The sequence below is a fragment of the Haliotis rubra genome, unplaced genomic scaffold (assembly GCF_003918875.1).
Source record: "Haliotis rubra isolate DU_JTF1 unplaced genomic scaffold, ASM391887v1 Scf153, whole genome shotgun sequence".
Lineage (NCBI taxonomy): Eukaryota > Metazoa > Mollusca > Gastropoda > Lepetellida > Haliotidae > Haliotis > Haliotis rubra.
This window is the reverse complement of record NW_025765481.1, coordinates 339174-357908: the sequence shown is the minus strand read 5'-3', so window position 1 is coordinate 357908 and position 18735 is coordinate 339174. Positions and strand designations below refer to the sequence as shown.

Below are 18735 nucleotides of genomic sequence, written 5' to 3'. Positions count from 1 at the left end.
GGTTTGATCAGGGTCCAGTTGTGTTAAAGTGTAGGACCTGACATCCACCTGCTTTCCCTGCTAGCAGAAAGTGCAGGGTATCTGTTCTAATGCTGGAACCCAGACTTCTGATTTCCCTGCTAGCAGAAAGTGCAGGGTATCTGTTCTAATGCTGGAACCCAGACTTCTGATTTCCCTGCTAGCAGAAAGTGCAGGGTATCTGTTCTAATGCTGGAACCCAGACTTCTGATTTCCCTGCTAGCAGAAAGTGCAGGGTATCTGTTCTAATGCTGGAACCCAGACTTCTGAAACACAGCTGGAAACTCGGCTCATTGGAAGTTCATCTGAGTTCCCCACTGTGATATATATATATCTCAACAGTCTGTGTTTTCCATTTGAATGAGTGTATAAAACTGACACTGTTAAAAGTAAACACATCCTCTTGTATATTTCTCCATGTGAAGATTTTAATTGTCTGAAGAGTGGTGCATGTATAGTGATTGTCAAGTTTTTAATACTCAATCCAATAGCTTTGCGCATCTATGATCTCAGTTGATCTCTCACACTTTCAGGGCTATTTTGAGAAACTGCATCTTGACACTAATTACAGTTTACAATCTTGTAAACCCACAATCAATTTGAAGGAGAACTTGAGAACTTGAGACATCCAACCACACACATTCGTATAAGCTGCAGATGAGTGAAGCCTTAGAATATGGTACCAACAAAGGACAGAATGTGTAATCCGGGAGCAAATTTTGAACTGGTCATTGGTTTCTTGTGTGCCCATGGGTCGCAACCCCGACAGGTGCCTTGTAGTACCTCAGATGATGGGCAATACAAACCCCACAATTTGCAAAGAAAATTGCCAACATATTTTACTATTTCCTGTAATCCTTTATGGAGGTTCTGGAGAATTCTCTGGTATGTTATGCTCATGACATACATACTCTTAGTTTGGAACTCAACTGTTGTGTGTCACTAATAGGTCACAACTCAGGTGAAGTTAAGCAACTGGTGCAGAGTCCTTGGATAGGTGACCTTGTTTGGCAGCTGGAGTCCCGAAAATTTCAAGGACTTCAGTCCTGCCCCACAACGAAGCATATGATATATGTCTCAACTTGGGCAAGTGAGTTTGTTCAAAATTGACTGTTCACCCAGCAGAAAATGGGTGGGATAAACTTATGTGACTGTAACCCTCCAGCACCTGACAGACAGCTTGGGTTATCTGGGGTATTAATAATCAGATTGTTTGTGCACTTCGAGCATACATTGTGCATGGATGAACGGACTATTACTATTATATTTTATTATTATTATTATTAAGCAAGAATCCTGTATGATGTCTTACCAACGAACATAATATGTGCTAACATCAATTTATTCTGACAAATCTACCAACAGTTTTTGTCACTGTCATAGAACCAGTCTCTTACTATGCTTCGTCATGAAATTGAATGAAATGCTTGCAACATGTAGATCAGCTGTATTTTTTTCAACAGTTTCAGTGTACTTAATTAGTGAGCACTAGAATTCTTATTACACTCTGTATTGAATGTATTGGTTAACTGAATTTGTTTACCGTTTGATTGTTTTGATTAAATTGGTTACCTATACTTTTTAACCATTTGATTGTATTAAATAATCTATTCATCTATGATTTAATAAAATTTGTTTGTATAGAGTTATTGGGTAAACTACAAGCTGCACTTGCCATTAATGAGGAATCTTATATGGCCAATCCACTTTAAAACTTCAACTGATCACAAAAGTCAAAATACACTCATGTGCTTCTTGCCCATGCCTAAAAATGACATGATATTTATCAAAAACATAATTCAAACTCCACACTTGAAGTCTTGGTATGTGGTATTTGACTGACAAAATAATGACCTATCCAAATGATGTCATGTTGGGCAAGTAGGTTCTTCCTGAAAATGAACACATCAACATGCAATTGAACCTGCAGTAACCAGTACATAATCAGTAACATCCAAAGTGTGTGGGGATTGTACCTAATATCTGGTGTAATCTGCAACCTATAGACTATAAATATGATTAATATTTACTAGAATTTCTTTAGTGATAATCTCTTTTTAGGCTATAAGATGTAATCTTAGAATGAAGTCATTTTCAACATCTCCTATTTTGCTTCCAGTTAGAGTTACCTCCCTTCCAACCATAATCGGACATTGGCCCAGGCTGCACAAACAATTGGGAACTGATTCCAATAGCTTTGTAGAACTGGTGATGATCTCTTTCTAACTTCTGTCTGAGTTAAAAAGGTAGTGTTCTTTCCACACAGACAACTTGCATGCCATTTGGAGGCTGAGAAACTCGGAAATGTTTTGCTATACCACAACATACAATAACAGTAAGGAATACTGAACTTACACACACTTAAATTCGATCTCTTATTGTACACTAAATTTGATGAAGTCATTACTTTTATCAGCACTAACTCATACAACGATAACAACAAAACCAAGAACAAAATACACCCAGAAAATAAGTAATTTCAAATCAAGACAAAAAGACATAAAAGAAATTTACACTTTTATTGCAATATAAATGTTTTCATACACAACCCCCCCACTGTACATATGGCCAAATGGATTTATCAGGATATACTTCTATCTTAATACAACACAGGTTCAGTTCATTCTAACCAGGAACATGTCCTAAATTTCTTGCCACACTGAACTAAATGTGGTGGTGACATGAACAGAAAGGATGGCATTGTCAGTAACCATTTTACCAAGCCTTACAGAAAACTGGGAACAGTCAATGACCTGATGAGAAAGGCTTAGGATCATAGTGTGTATTTAGGCATAATAAACTGTTACATTCTGTTCACATATATGTATTTTTAAACACAAACATGATTAGTTGGTTCATATTACAGACACTTGTTGTTACCCATAACAACTTTTGTAATTAAAATCTGCAAACCTAAAGTTATTCAACATTCAGTGTATTCAATGATGTAACATATGTGATTCTGAGAGGTGGAGATACTGGTGTTCTCGTACAAAGGCACAGTAACATGCAGTGCCACAGAAGTGTACCTCACCTGTTCATATTTTCACCAGACATTTTCCGAAAACCACAGTGGAACTTTAGCTGATGAGAAGGTAACCAGATGCATATATGCTGATCATGATACCTTGATTCAAAGGTAAGGGCAGTCATGGTATTGTATCTCAATAAGATATTTATAAATCGTATAATAAAGGAACAATGTTTTTCTTCTAAGACAGCATTAATACTCTCACATTAATTACAAGTCTCAATGCTAATGCGCAAGTACTTATAATTTATGAGTCAAATCATATGCACTGAACTCATTTTATATCACACAGTTTACATTATTAAAGACACTAAATTAACTGCAACTGACTTGTTTTGTTTCTAAACTTGCAATAATGCAGACAAGGGGTAAAAATGGGAACAATTTTGGCCTGCTGAAGTCATATGTAACTTCACATAAGATTATATTGTGTTTTGTTTTTCACAATATGAAGCACTTTTGCTCGGAAACAGTTGAAGAAATCTTGTACTGACTGTTGGAGTTACTGCCACAAATTAGCTTCAACCATCAAGTGGTTCCAGATGGGATGATATTGCCAACTTCAATATTCTCCAGTCATTTGTTTTCAATATAAAAAAAAGTCCTGACAGACTGTTAATAGCTTATGTTTATGTCATTATCGGTAGCAACATGAAGCTGTTTTAACATTTCCCAGATTTCAGAGATGACATTGAACAAGAAATGACAAACAGGCCCGATAACAAAGTTCATATGAGCTGAAACATATTACATAGTGCCCCTTTCATGTAACAGTAGTTCCAAAGTGAATCCTGTTAAAATGGTTACTGACCTTTTGAATTGGAGTATTCTAAATTGATATCAGCTTAATCAATGTCTTTTTAAATTGCCATCTTCCACCTGTCAAGCATTCTTTTTAAGATGTAACAGATATGTCTTATCACAGTTTGTAATACAAAGACCAAACTCTAAAGCCATAACCACACTTAAATCCAACCAACTGGTCATGCCATCCAGGTCCTTAACATTAGGCCTACTTTTCCCTTCTTTCTTGTCTCTCTTGAGTGACAGTAATTCTTTGCTGTAGCGTCACATAGACACAAAGTTGGTTTCACTCTTCTTTGGAACCATGGATCAAACATGTTCCAGATGATCGTTAATAACTTCGCCAAAAGATACTGCAAATATTTTTCTAAAATTAATTTCAATTACATAAAGAGGATTATGGGTGCACAAAGAACACAGTAGAAAATCAAGTAAACAATTAAGTTAATTTTGACATGACACTGACTAATAAATACACAAACAATCAAAAAGTGTGTCTCATCAGGCAAACTGACGGACAATTTAGGTTCACTATAGCACTATAGCATAGATCGATAGCACTTTGGCCGACAGTAGAATTACATAATAATACCTAAATAACATTACATGTTGTGGGATATTTGTATTGTTAGCCAGGAACAAACATGCTAATATTTCAAATAATTGTAACATAGGTGTGATCATTTGTTTGCAAATTTAATTTTAAGATAAGCCAGGAATTTTGTCCATTTTCACAAATGCTATAGATAAATGGATATGATACTATCAAACAAATGACCAACAAAATGGAAGAGTTCTCACCAAGAGTAAGCCTCTCTGGGAAGGAGTGGGTTGAAATTGCAATGCAAAGGATATTCTCATATTAGTCAAGAGATGTCAAGTCCAAGAGAGGTTTACTCCAAAGATTCACAGTGCTACAAAATGTCCATGACTGATGACATTTTACTCCTATCGCAGATGCTGTCGTTATGGTAAATTGTGTCCTCTCCATAACCGCCTAACATTTCACATGGCATACTTCTTTGTCCATTCCCTTGCTGTTGAACCATACTTTGCTCGGTCTGATTTGAACATTCGTGCTATTTCTGGAACAAGTGGGTCATCTGGGTTCGGGTCACACAGAAGGGAACAGATAGATAAAAGCACTGGAACGAAGAAAATAGGCTTTAGTACTAAAGAAAATGAGTTGACATGTCAGAACTTGCAATGATTAGTATTCATATAGAGTTACAAATGAGCCAAAGAGCAATTCTCAAAACTATTTGAACTGAAAAGGCACTGGTTGCGATAAAATGAAGTTCATTTTCGTGAGATTGGAATAAAATCTTCTTTACTGATCAACGTATCAGAGCCAAAAGCCATTAAAAAAATAAACTAAAGGGACACTGTGCTAATGCTATTGCCTGCCTGCCTGCCTGCTCCTGTGGGAATTAATCAGGAACATTAGTAATGGCACCACAGCACTTTAGCTCTCCTGAAAGCTTAAACATCTACTTTGGGCAATTGTCCGCATCAAAATCATAATGTCTGGTATTGTCTTTGAAAAGATGAAAATTCAAGTTATCCACCATCATCAAAATATCTGCTTGCAAATAATTGAGTTTCAAGGGTTGGAAGGGTTGCATTCTTGTTAAACTACTTGCACATAAGACAATTTATCTGAATGAGGAAGTGCATATGTTTAAGGCCTATTATTGGTATGATATAGCTGCAGAATTAAGATGAGCTTGAAACCTGTCAATCGCAAGTTCCTAAATGTAACCTTAAGAACTACATACAGGAAGTTGTCCACGACAGCCTCCCCTCCACCCCCAACATAAAAAAAATAATACACAAAAATAATTAAACAAATATCAAGACATTGAGCAAAACAACTGACCACAAATTGACAAAGTCAACAAACTCCATCCAGGATAGCACAAGTTTCAGCTTCAAAGATCAAAGAATAATAATAATAATGCACTTGTATAACATTTAATTTCCAACCGGTGGTTGTTCAGTTGTTCAGTTACTGGTTGAAAAGATAGGTCTTCAAGTCATGGTGGAATGACTCAACCGAGGCCGGCTCTTTTGGGAGATGTTGGGAGGCTGTTCCACAGAATTGGAGCCACAACTGAAAAAGCCTGGCTAGATAACTTTGTGCTTGTAAAGAGTTTACAGAGCTAGAGTTGATCAGATGGGTGGAGTCTACAGGCAGGGAGGTAGGGAGTTCCTGTGACCATAAACTCAGTTTTATCACTGTTAAGCTTTAGAAAATTAGCTGACATCCAATCCTGAATGCACTTGATGCACAGCTGAAGTTGGTGGACTCCGTCCTGGATTCTGTTATGCCTTATGCCAATGTACAACTGCTGATCATCTGCATAACTGTGGAAGTTGAGTGAATGCTGATGAATTATACTTCCTAGAGGCTGCATGTACATCAAAAAGAGGACAGGACCCAGCAAAGATCCTCGTGGATCTCCACACTTAAGGTCCTTGGGATCAAAACAGACTCCATCAATCTGTACGCTCATAGATCTCTTTTCAAGGTAAGATTCCAACCAAGCTAGAACTATGTCTGCTACGCCAAAGATGTGCTTGAGGCGGGATAGCAAAATGCAATGATCAACAGAGTCAAAAGCCGCAGACAGCACCAGCAAAACAACTTCCTGTGTACGTCATTGTACACCCTCAGTAGAGCAGTTTCTGTTGAATGGGATTTTCTGTACGCAGATTGAACAGGTTCCTTGGTATCATATTTGAATACATGTTCATTGAGTTGCTTCAAGACCACTTTTTCCATTATTTTAGAAAGAAATGGAAGGTTTGATCCAGGGGATCCAGAGAAGATTTCTCGAGTAATGGGGTCACGAGCGTCTGCTTGAAACAGTGAGGGACTATACCAGAGTCAAGAGAGCTGTTGATCACAGAACATGCTGCTGTTACTACAAGCAAGCACTGACATAAACCACGTAGGCACTGGATCATTCAAATAGTAAACAACAATGTTCATGTGCGAAGATCAGACACTGAATAAAGCCATGCTGTTTCAGGAGCATTATCTCCAACATGTAAAACATATTCACTTTCTTCAGTCCAAGTCGGAAGTCACTTTTCACATCAGAAACAATGTTCAGGTCCATCATTTCCTAAAGGAAATTCATACCCTTTATCCTACATTTTGTCATATATAGACAAAGTGTTTAGGTTACGCTTTCACCCAAAGTCAAAGCATATGTAACCTTTGATATATTTTATACAAGGAACAAACATTAAAAGACCACTGCTGTGTTTCTTTTTCCATGATATGCAGTTCATCATTATCTACAGCCAAGAACTAAATAAGCAATACATTTGTAATGCGCAAGACTTGAGCTCCACAATTTAAACCAGCTTCTATGAGCAACACTTAAACATCAGAGCTGGTTCTGCTTTGAAGGCTATGAGGATTTTTCAAAGATATCACATTCACAACAGACCACAACATCAGCTCCCATGAAACTAAGGAGTTAAAAAATACATGATAACGATCAAGACTTATTTCGGTAAAATGACAAACTACACTTAAAAACATAACATCAAAGTTTCCAAAATTACAATGTTGTGACTGTCTAGAAACAAGTATGCTATTTACAATTCCAAAATGAATCCTTGGGCTTCAGATTAATTCAATAGCAGCAGCCTTAAAGACTTACACAAATGTACTGACCTTATCAGATACTGTTGCCACTCCAATCAAATTTGAGGCAATATAAACAAATATTCATAATACTTTCCAGTTACCAGGTAAGATTTCATGCTTACTGCCCACACTGCACATTAATTAGGTAGGAAAGTGCATAGGTATAAATTCAGTGTAGTCAGTTTTAGGCATGTGCTGGTTCTATTATGAACATCAAGGCAATTAGGACACAAAGTCACCAATGTCACAGTTGCAGAAAAATATTTCATTCCTCAGGATTCAAAATTTACATATTTGGTCCCACTAGACCTAGTAAAATTGAGGTGGATCTGTCACATTTCCTTGTGGACTACCAAATTTACCATCAGAAATTTACCATTTTTGCAGACTCTTAAAAACAAACTTTAATTTAACCCCGCAAAATTATTTCACTTCATTATTTTCTGACAGATGTGTCAGGTATGGTTTCAAATCAACACAATTATTGCTGTTTCCTGTTTAAAGTGTACATATTTTTCAGAAATGATAACTCTTTTGGATCATACCAAGAACACTGTAACCTTAGCACTGACTGCAGGTAACTTTGAACTGAACAACAGAAGACGTCTTTATAAAAACGAGGATGAGTACTAAAACCTGATTGACTTATTAATCTTTTTCTGATTTCCTCCATTTTGAAGAAATCTAAAATATACAAGAGAGGAGGAATGCAGTCTTGAGAACAGATTAAGGACTGTTATTGATAGTCTGAACACAGAAAAGGTATAACTATCAGTCAGGGTGTGACCATTAGGTTACAGTAGAGGACAAGTACATTGATGAAACTAAATATTTATCACACATGGTTACACAGATACAGTACCAAACAGAACGGACTGCATCTATTCTGACACAGATGGAGAGAGAAAATGAGTTATCCCCCCTTGCTGTAATCAGTGACGAGGCTTCCTGAACAGATCAATTTCCAGGCAAAAAATTCCCCAACTCTCAATTAATCAAATAAGTTTAATCACAATAGTTTTAATTCACACAAAGATAAAACATACAATAAATTACAGTCTCAAACAGCCTAACACTTGGTCATATTGAATAATACAATGTCTTCAGTGATTTGAAGTGTTAGAGAACTTTTCCAATCGTCTTAATTTTAACAGTGACATGTTACTTAAAGGTACAATACCAAAACAGGCCATTGCATGTAGAAATTTAGAATGTTTGAACTTATACATTATTAGGCCTTTTTAACAGACTATCCGTGGCATATGTAATCCTCTAGCAGAACTAACGCATGGATAAGTTCTGTTTGCAAGGTCAATAAAGCCTGTGACAGAAGAAGATACACTTCAATCACAGTCTGTTTCAAACAGCTGTGTTCTGCAATTCAGGGCTATGTTCTTCCTCGGACATCGAGGAATTCACATTGCATACTTCTTTGTCCATTCCTTTGCTAACTCGTCATATTTGTTTCTGTCCGTTTTGAACATTCGCGCTATATCAGGAACAAGTGGGTCATCTGGGTTCGGGTCACAGAGAAGGGAACAGATTGATAAAAGGACTGGAAAAAAAAAGAAAATACAATACTTCAGTGGAAGAATGCAGTAAATTTGCCTAGGCATAGAAAACACTCAACGATTTTTATGGGCATTGCCGCAACAGTACTTGAACACTAAAAATAACCTGCATGGAGCTGTTAAAACAGGAAGTCCCACACCAGACAAACATCACAGGAAGGAACAGGATGCAACAGACATATATATGTTAATTTCCTTGGTTTATTTTGTGCATCGTTGGTAACTTAACATCTCTGAAGGTTTATTGTTCAGGGCTCCAGATAAGCGCCGTATCGGCGTATGTACGGATAGAAAATAAGCACAATACGATAGGAAATAGTTTAGAAAACGTAGCAGATACGCACCACAGCAATGATGTACGGTCTTAAAATCATTTACAGATGTATTTATCTGAAAAATTATTGCTTTATTGTTTATTGTACTGTTAACACAAGAGTAGCAATGTTGTGGTGCATATATGAAACGAAACACAAGATTACTGATACTCCATAAGTTCCATTCAGTACTCTACATGTACTCTTAGGGTTTTCCAGTACTCCTATATTGAAAAAATAAGGAGTACGTACTTCTGATGTTGAAAAATTATCTGGAGCCCTTATTGTTGATGTATCAAGTAAAATATATTGACTGAAGAGGGCAAAATACGTCAATACACTTAACAATATAAAACATGCACCAGCCCAACCTCTTATTGAGAAATGGAACCTAATAATGTAAAAAGATAATTCCCATTTTTTTGTCTAACCTTCATTTGAACAAAATACTTCAAATCCTTATTTACCCTACTTCATTCCTATTCCCTGAATAATATGAAATTAAAAGGACTTTATTTTTAAGACCAGTTTACACATCAGCATTTCATCTTTCATAAATTCATAGGACCAGGGTGCAAACCTGGTTTTCACTTGTGCATCTAGATTTATAATAAGTAAAATGAAGCCAGTTACTTCAAGTCCTTAAATCAGGCCATACAAAAGGAAGCAACCCTCTTGAAAAGACTGGTGTAAATTGTTATCATTCGCTGAAACTCTCCATGTAGTGTAGCCAAATGAACTATCAAACTATCAACATGTTCAAGTTACAGAATAATAATGACATGATGAAGATGACTATCTAATTACAAGAATTGAACAGCCAAGAAATGCCTTAAATTATGGTTACAAGTCTGAGTCACAAAAATGCTTACCAAGCAAGTACTGTTGATACACATATCACTTGTCCATGAGTGAGTGAGTGAGTGAGTGAGTAAGTGAGCATGTTTTTACACCGCTTTTAGCAATATTCCAGCAACACCACGGCTGAGGACACAAGAAATGGGCTTCACACAATGTACTTGTCAATGAAAGTAAACAACTTTATATCCTGGTAATTTGAAGGACACATCGTTTTGTGCTGAAGTAGCAGTACAGAGAATGAATTAATGTCTTGGAAGAAATGGTGTTTTGTAAACTGTCACCAAGCTCTTTGTTCAGTTTCAGTCATTTCAGTCTCCTTAACATACATCCTTTCATATTTTTTTCCTTTGATGGTTTGTCTGACAACCACATTAGTACATCATATCAGTAAGGCCTAAAAAAAAAGAAGCTTGTGGTTCCGATTTCCCGACCGACCCTAAATATTCCCGCCGAGCCTAACAATTTTACTCACCACATAATAAATTAAATTTATTTTCTGACACATGACTCATGATGAGTAATGTAAAAATATTTTGCAAAAAAAAACCCCAAAAAACTACCTACCTACCCTAGTTCTGAAATGTAGGAAATCGGAACCATAACATTTATTTTTTTTGGCCTAAGTTCACACTGAATATAGTAACAATTTAGAAAAAATAACTAATCCTTTCAAAGAATAATCACAAATAAGCACTCTGTGATGCCTGCCTCTATCATGGTGACATTAGGAAAGAGCCTAAACTACATTAAACCCCAAGAACTTACTGAGTTTGGTTTTTGCGCCGCTTTTAGCAATATCCTGTTAATGATTTGTCACAAATACATTAAACCCCAAGAAAATACTGGAAGGGAAGTAACTCTTTAACTAAAAACATGTCTTACACCATTTTCGCATAGTTTGTCCTGCTTCAAAATTATTCTAAAAAGTGAAATCTATATTGATATTTGAGTTTTATGTATTGTTTATCTCAACCACTGACCCTGGAGTTGGAGAAAAATACCTGTAAACCAAGTAAGTGCAAGGAGTTATTTTTTTAATTTTACCTAAACCTCAAATAATAAGTGAATTATCCCCCATGTCAAGAGTTTCAAAGAATAGGAATTGTGCTGTGTCTTCCAGCTGCACCGCTCACGGAACTGACATACCTACACAAACAAGATCAGTTAATCGTCTGTGCTAAACAGTAAATACTAAACGTTGAAACTTGTCATTAATTTCAGTAGATTTTTGTTTATCACCTAACATGCTGAACTTACTAGATCATAAAATATTTTACTAGCTTCAGACTTCAGACAATGGCTAAACTTGTGAACTGATTAAACAAGAGTCAACATCAGACATTCTGTTATTAGCAAAGTTAAGGTAGAGATGCATAACAGTTTGATTTTCTGTGATTTATATTTCACAATCATAATCCACTAAGTTGATACCTATCTGCAAAGACATGTGAAAAAATATTCCATTTGGTTTTTTTATGTGCAAGAAATCAACAAAGACAGGTTTTAGAATCCATCATGTTATGTAACCTGTTGATGTCCTTAAAAATAATTTAGAAATCATCTAACATACTGTCTCAGATTATTTTGTAAAGTAAGGAAGGGCAGGTAACTCTAACAAGAACAGTTACTTCCCTTTGACTACTATTTGAAATCCATATTCATGATTATCAGGTGTAACACAGCAGACAAATTAATAAGCTGTTAATGACATAATCTGTACCATTTGATTTACATTTAAGTTGATATTTCTCATATTATAATTCAACTTATGAATCATATTTACAAAAAGAATACATGCTCACCATGACATTTCAAAACGATCTCCTCCAAGAAGATCAGGAAGCTGTCAAGACCAGTTACAACTTATACCATATCTATTCATATGTATGGTACTGACTGACTTAAGTTTGGTTTTACGCTGCTTTTAGCAATATTACAGCAACATCACGGCAGGGAACACCAGAAATGGGCTTCACACAATGTGCCCATGTGGGGATTCGAACCCGGGTCTTCGGCGTGACGAGCCAACGCTTTAACCATTAGGCTACCCCACCGCCCCCATATGTATGGTAACCTGTGTAACGTAGTAGACACAAAAGAACACATCTGAATCACAGGATTTCCATCATGTCAAAAGGCTGAATCACTGCAAACAGATGGTGCATACACAAAGAACTTTATCTTTTATCCAAGTAAGTCAGTCTGTAGCAACGTTATTGGTCAGTAGCAGTGTTTATGAGTGTGGCTTGTGTTTTCTTTGATGCAACGTACAACTTCCTATGGGAGTATGTCAGAGAACGGGAACAAATTCTTAACTTCTGAAGGTCCTTAAAACATCTTTGTTCTCAGATCCATCTACGAGAAAGCATTCCTTTCACATTAATCCTACATTAAATAATCAACACTCACATGACCCCTACAACAAATGCAGCATAACATTTTTCAAAACTCAATCAAGAAGTACCTGTTGTATTATCATCTTGCCAACACTTTCAAACTGGCCCCTGGTAACAAAGTGATATCAGGTCCATGTTTATCAAATATGCCATACTCTAACACATACCAAGGATTTACACAGACCTTCTCAAAGCCCTTAGCCCAAATGGCAAAAATATTCCAAAATATGACTGTCATTTCCCAATTCATGTTACCTGGTAATAACCAATGTAGAATGACTTGTATTTCACTGGCAAATGCCAGCAAAATAACAATATTTTTCTTGACAAGGGCACTTAGTATGGAATCCTGGATAAATCCCTTGTAAAGATGTAGCACAAAAACATCCCTGTGAAACTTTCTGTCCAGGATATACAAGTTTTTCTTTGTTAAAACAATATTAAAATATTTTGCTGAGCGTTATACCCGGAAATCAATACTTAAGTCAATTTATGCAATGGCACAAACTTGGCTTTGCATTTCTCAGTTTCTATTTGGTTTTCTTCATATATAAAACCTGTTGGTGTGCAATCTTTTTCTCAATGTTTTCCATGAAAAGATTGTTGTTTGTCTTCAAATTAAAACCGCTGAACCCAGAAATATTTCTTTCAGCTTTATTGAAATACCAAGGGTACAAATTCTGCTATGGAAAGTTTACTGTGTGTGATGGTAGAGATTGACATGTCAATACAAAGAAGCAAATCATAACAAATCACGCTTATGACTGCAGACACTCGTCAGTAATACTGACATTAAATATCTATTCTGACATTTTCAGTTCATGAAAACTAACTTTGGTATTTCAAGTTGAGAGAAAATTAATATATGCAACAGAAATATATGTACTCAAAAGGTTATCTTCTTAGTCTTCTCAACATTCCAACCTTCAAATAATCTCTAATTCATCACCTTTTATCTCTATTAAGCAGACTAAAGTAGCACAGAAGGTGAAAAGGTTTGTACAAATCACTTATACCTTAATCGCTTGAAAACGAAAGTTTTCACAAATACAAGCAAAATAGAATTCAAAACAAGCTTATTTTCAATTCAACAGAACCCCTTTCTTCACATTATCTGATTTGTTCATTTTCTGGATCTTTTGCCCCAAATTAAGGCATGCTTAATGGCAAACCAAAATAAGTTTGATTTGCTCCACAGTACTGAAAAGTCTCATAAGGAACAAACTGGTGCTAAAGTCCATGAGACTCATTACCCTAAGACTGGCCTGATCAACATCAAAGGTCCTTAAACAAATTGATAGCTGAACAACTTCAACTATGAATTGAACATGTGAGATGATGTAGCAGCCTGGATATTTGAACCTATATAAACAAATACAAAAAACTAAAAGCTTCCAAGTCCAGGTTCACTTAGTGTGAATCGAATTTGATTAATTCATCCTTGAAGAGAAGAAAACTTGTTAAGAAACATTATATATTGTCAATGAACTAAAGTTCTTACTTCCTCAGATAAACAGTGTGTATAGGCCTCAAGTGACATATTTTAACCCTAACAACTGGTTAACTGGCAACTTAATAGAAATGATTAGTCCAGAAAACATTTCTTCTCTCTCCTCAGACATGTAACGATTATGTTGCATATTTTTGGGTCCAGTCCATTGCGTGTTTATTGTATTTTTTCTTGTCTGTTTTGTACAAGCGAGCTATTTCAGGAACTAGTGGATCATCTGGGTTCGGATCGGTCAGAAGTGAAGTGATTGATAAAAGCACTGGAATAAAGAAAGTCATTTTCAATAGAAAAATGATGGTGGTACATTGTTCAACATCAGGCAGGAATGCTGGAAACAATCTGCACCTGTGGCAAAAGGGCCCCAAATCAGATTCTAGTAAAGTTCATCAAACTTGTGATTGTAACTCACACTTCCATAAAAATGGTCTTTGTGATTCACAACCTCAGCAATGTTCCAGCCACACTATGGCCTACACTGTCCTACACGACTGCTGAGAGAGAGTTTGGTTTTACGCGCTTTGAAAATATTCCAGTGAGTTAAGTGAGAGGGGACACCAGAAATTAGCTTCACACATCGGCAATATTGCAGCCATATCGTGACGAAAACAATTTATACAATAAAAAGTGAAATGAGAACATTTGACATTGAAATGGAATATATGTACGTTATAAAAACCTGTCGAACAAAGACAGTAAAATAAATAGAATATTACAATTACAACTAAAACTAGTGTGGAGAGTTAAAACTGATAGCACTATTGGGACAATACAATATAAAAACAGGCTATAGATCGCCAACAACAGAAGGTAGATCACCATACTAGGGACCATGGGGACTTACAGTACCTGTGCTACCTGCATGGACCCTAGTTGGATTTACACCATCTCTTCAGCCGTTGGCGATTGTAAGAAATGTTAGCCAAAATTAAAATAACAAGAATACTACGTTTAAAAATCCTGGTAAGTTTAAATTGACTTTCAAAGTTTTGGGACTTACGTACCCTCTCAGGGGAACAATAATTTTACGATACTTCAACCCCCCTTGAGGGTAGCGCCACTAACAATCTAAGTTACTAATCAAAACTACCAATCATTAAAACACATCTATCTACAGAACATATTTATCAAAATTCATTAATTAAATCAATTTCTTCTAAAAGCAAGAATTAAATGAAGATGAACAGTATTAAAAAGATCCTTAACAGTTTTAACATTGAAATATTTATGAAAAAGTGTGCGTGCATGCGTGGCTCTCTAAAGACCAGAGAAATCAATATGGTGAATATGGGCTCTGATCTTTGAAGTCTACAGAGCTACAGACATTGGGTCACTTGGTCAACATGTGTTGAGAACAAGTCAAAAATGATACCTGTGATGTCAGACCATATAGCAATTCTAATATCTGCAAGCATCCCAACTCTCAATTTTCTGACAATTTCATTTCTTTCTACCTTAGCATTTGGGAGTTTTTGAGTAGCATTCAGCAATATTCTAGCTATATGAAGACGATGTGTAAACAAATCAGGCCTGAACCACACAATCTAGTAATTGATATTGTAAGCAGTGATCCACACCACTGGGGTACAATATAAGGGTAATGCTTTTTTTAGGGCATTATCATTTGCAGAAGCCTGAGGTCTTCCATTAATTGCCCAACGAAGGAGGGCAGTTGAAAAAGACCAAAGGTTTCTGCAAATGATAATGCCCTCAAAAATATCATTCCCGTTATTATTGCTAAAATACCGTATATGACCGTCTAGAAGCCGAATTTTGAGGACCAAGAAAAGCAGTCTGTAGAAGGGGGTCGTCTTATCCATGGGTTACGCTTTCGTCAAACTTTTTTCCAGGGGTAAGAAAACAACGTTGTATCACTTTGCGTGAACAAAGAACAGAAGACGACTTTGTCAGTAGAGACGTCAAATTTGCAATTAAACATCACTCGACAAGATTATTTACCTTTTAAGTTCTAAGTTGCTTTTGCTGGGCATTGTATTATTTGCAGGGATTAAGATTACCGTGTGTATCTGAGCCGGAAATAGCAATCAGCTGTGCACATGTTTCCCGGCGATCAAGTTCAAACATGCACAGATAATATAACGGGACAAATTCTGACGCAGTCATCAGTAAAATATAATACAGAATACTATTATTTAACCCAAAGAAATATATCCTAGCATTGTGTAATTTTAGTTACAGTTTTTGCTCTATAAATTAATCAAGATTAAGATTACATTGTGTATTTGAGCCGGAAATAGCAATCAGCTGTGCACACGTTTCCCGGCAATCAAGTTCAAACATGCACAATAATATAACGGGACAAATTCTGACCCAGTCGTCAGTAAAATATAATACAGAGTACTATTATTTAACCCAAAGAAATATAACCTAGCATTGTGTAATTTTAATTACAGTTTTTATGTAAAATATATATAATCAACACTAAGGTTATACGGACCCTCATGAACGTGGTAAGCAGAAGTTGTACGCACATGGAATGGGGTAAAATACGGAAGCCATTTAAATTCACACATTTTTACCGATGTTACTGTAAACTAGCAGTCAGTGGAAAACAAGGCGGTAATCAGTTCATGATTGTTGAATGGGGTAAAATAAGCAAGCCAGTTTGTTGCTACAATATATATGATATTTAGAGAAACAAAATATATTATGCATTTTCTGTTAACTACATTCGTTTCGATCCGTGAGTAGACACAATAATAAATGATTGTGAATTCTTTGAATAATGTGGACCAAAGTTATAATTATTGGTAACTGCCAGTTGTCTGTAGTGTGTGTTTGCCGCGATTAGGACCCCATCGCGGGGGATCGACTTATGCACGAAACATACCATTTTGACACTGATTTTAAGTGTCAAGTTTGGGGGTCGTCTTATCCATGGGGTCGTCTTATAGACGGTCATATACGGTACATGGAATTTGTGTTGAAAAGAAAAAGGAAACAATGAAAGAATTTGACTGTAATTTTACTCAAAACCAACTTCTGATGGGGTTGACTGCACGAATGCAATTATGTCATCGAACAATTCAAGTGACGTCACAACAGAAAGTGACGATATTCGACCTTGGCCTTTGACAAGACCATAGCCTGCAACATGTCAAACTATGTCAGTGTTCGGTTTTGGTCCAACAAAAACGTTAATAGTGCAATTGTTAAGGTTAGCACAAGCAAGAAAGCCAACATTACCACTATTTAAAGCGGGAATTTGGGTTGCTTTGACTTGTTTGACTCAGAATATCTGTCAGTCCAAAGCCAATGTCAATTGAACCATAAGCCCACGCACCCACTATGACGTCACTTGACAACAGAACTGATAGTGGCCCGTCGTTAAGGTTGAGCGGTCCAATATCATTTGCAGTGGCCCGCAAATTTCTGATAATGGGAGGGCCGTTTCATGATAATTCCATGTATTTTAGCTATAATGACATACAATCAACCCAGTTACCCAGCCTGACCACCCAATCTTACAATAAGTTACATTGTTCCTTAGGACCAACATAGGTTGCTCGGGACCTGTTCTAACCTAGAGTTCTCACACCTTAAAACCAACAGTTAACTAAAGGCATACATAGAGGTCAAATATTCCCATTCTATAACAATATAGAACACACAGAGTATCATGCATTCTTGAGATAAAATACAGTATGCATCTCAATCGGTAATTATGCAATTTTTGAGTGAAATTCTCCCCGTTCCATAGGGCTCAGCTGACAAGATTATGCTATTAACCAGTTTCTGTAAATCAACCCACACATTTAGCTTCTCAAAAGCTCTTTCTACAAATATTATGCCAACCAATTTCACAGCATGTTTCATGACTTGTGATAAGGTAAAGCTAGCTTGAGTAGTGATAAAGCCAAGTTGGAAAATGATAATATTTTGATGAATCGTGTTGGACAGTCTCTTTGATGCATCAAGACATCGAGCAATCATAACCCACCTATGTGCCCCCAAACAATACTGAGATGAATGTAAACTGACTAGTTTGCTCCTTGTTTAAAGCTGCACTCAGCAATATTCTGGCTGTTTGACAGCAGTCTGGTCTTGAGAAGACAATTTAGTGATCGACATCATGAGCATTGGTTTATGCAATTGGGATGCAATGACATGCATCGACCAAGTCAACAAGCCTGGCCATTCCATCAACCTTTACAACAAGAGGCCAGCTGAAAGCTAGCCTGGATTGTCAGTGGGGAAACTGATTGGAAGGTGATTGGTATTGTTGATACACAGATGCTGAAACTTCCATCAACATGTGAAGAAACTATTTCATTGACTTAATCAGTACATGTGCCTAACATCTTCAAATGATTTGAAGAGAGGGTGGAGTTATTTACTTTTTAAGTTCTATTTATCTCAAGTTTTTAGATAACAGAATACAATTAAAACAGTTAACATCTGTGACATCTTAAGTTTAAGTAAGGATTAAAATCTCATCACCAAAGTTATAAACCTGAGCTTACAAATATGATGCAATCTCTTTTGTTATGCAAAGAAAATATTTGTTTCAACTGAACAAATCAAAGCCTTCTTCCATGAACCTAATAA

At 36.3% G+C, this 18735-nt stretch overlaps 1 protein-coding gene across 5 annotated transcripts in view; it reads right to left on the bottom strand.

Annotated features, from left to right (window-relative positions):
* Nucleotides 1-2522: 2522 nt before the first annotated feature.
* Nucleotides 2523-18735, bottom strand: part of LOC124270607 (ubiquitin-conjugating enzyme E2-17 kDa) — a 36094-nt gene continuing 19881 nt past the window's right edge. For 2 of the 5 annotated variants that reach the window (XR_006896839.1, XM_046705624.1), the window contains exon 7: nt 14341-14428. Coding sequence is in view for 2 of the 5 variants with exons in the window: in XM_046705621.1 (XP_046561577.1) it covers nt 4859-4998 (140 nt within the window). In the remaining 3 variants the exon portion in view is untranslated. Of the gene's footprint in view, nt 4999-8508; nt 9073-13299; nt 13858-14221; nt 14429-18735 lie in introns of those variants that run through there. The other 3 variants (XR_006896838.1, XM_046705621.1, XM_046705622.1) reach the window with 3 other exon arrangements.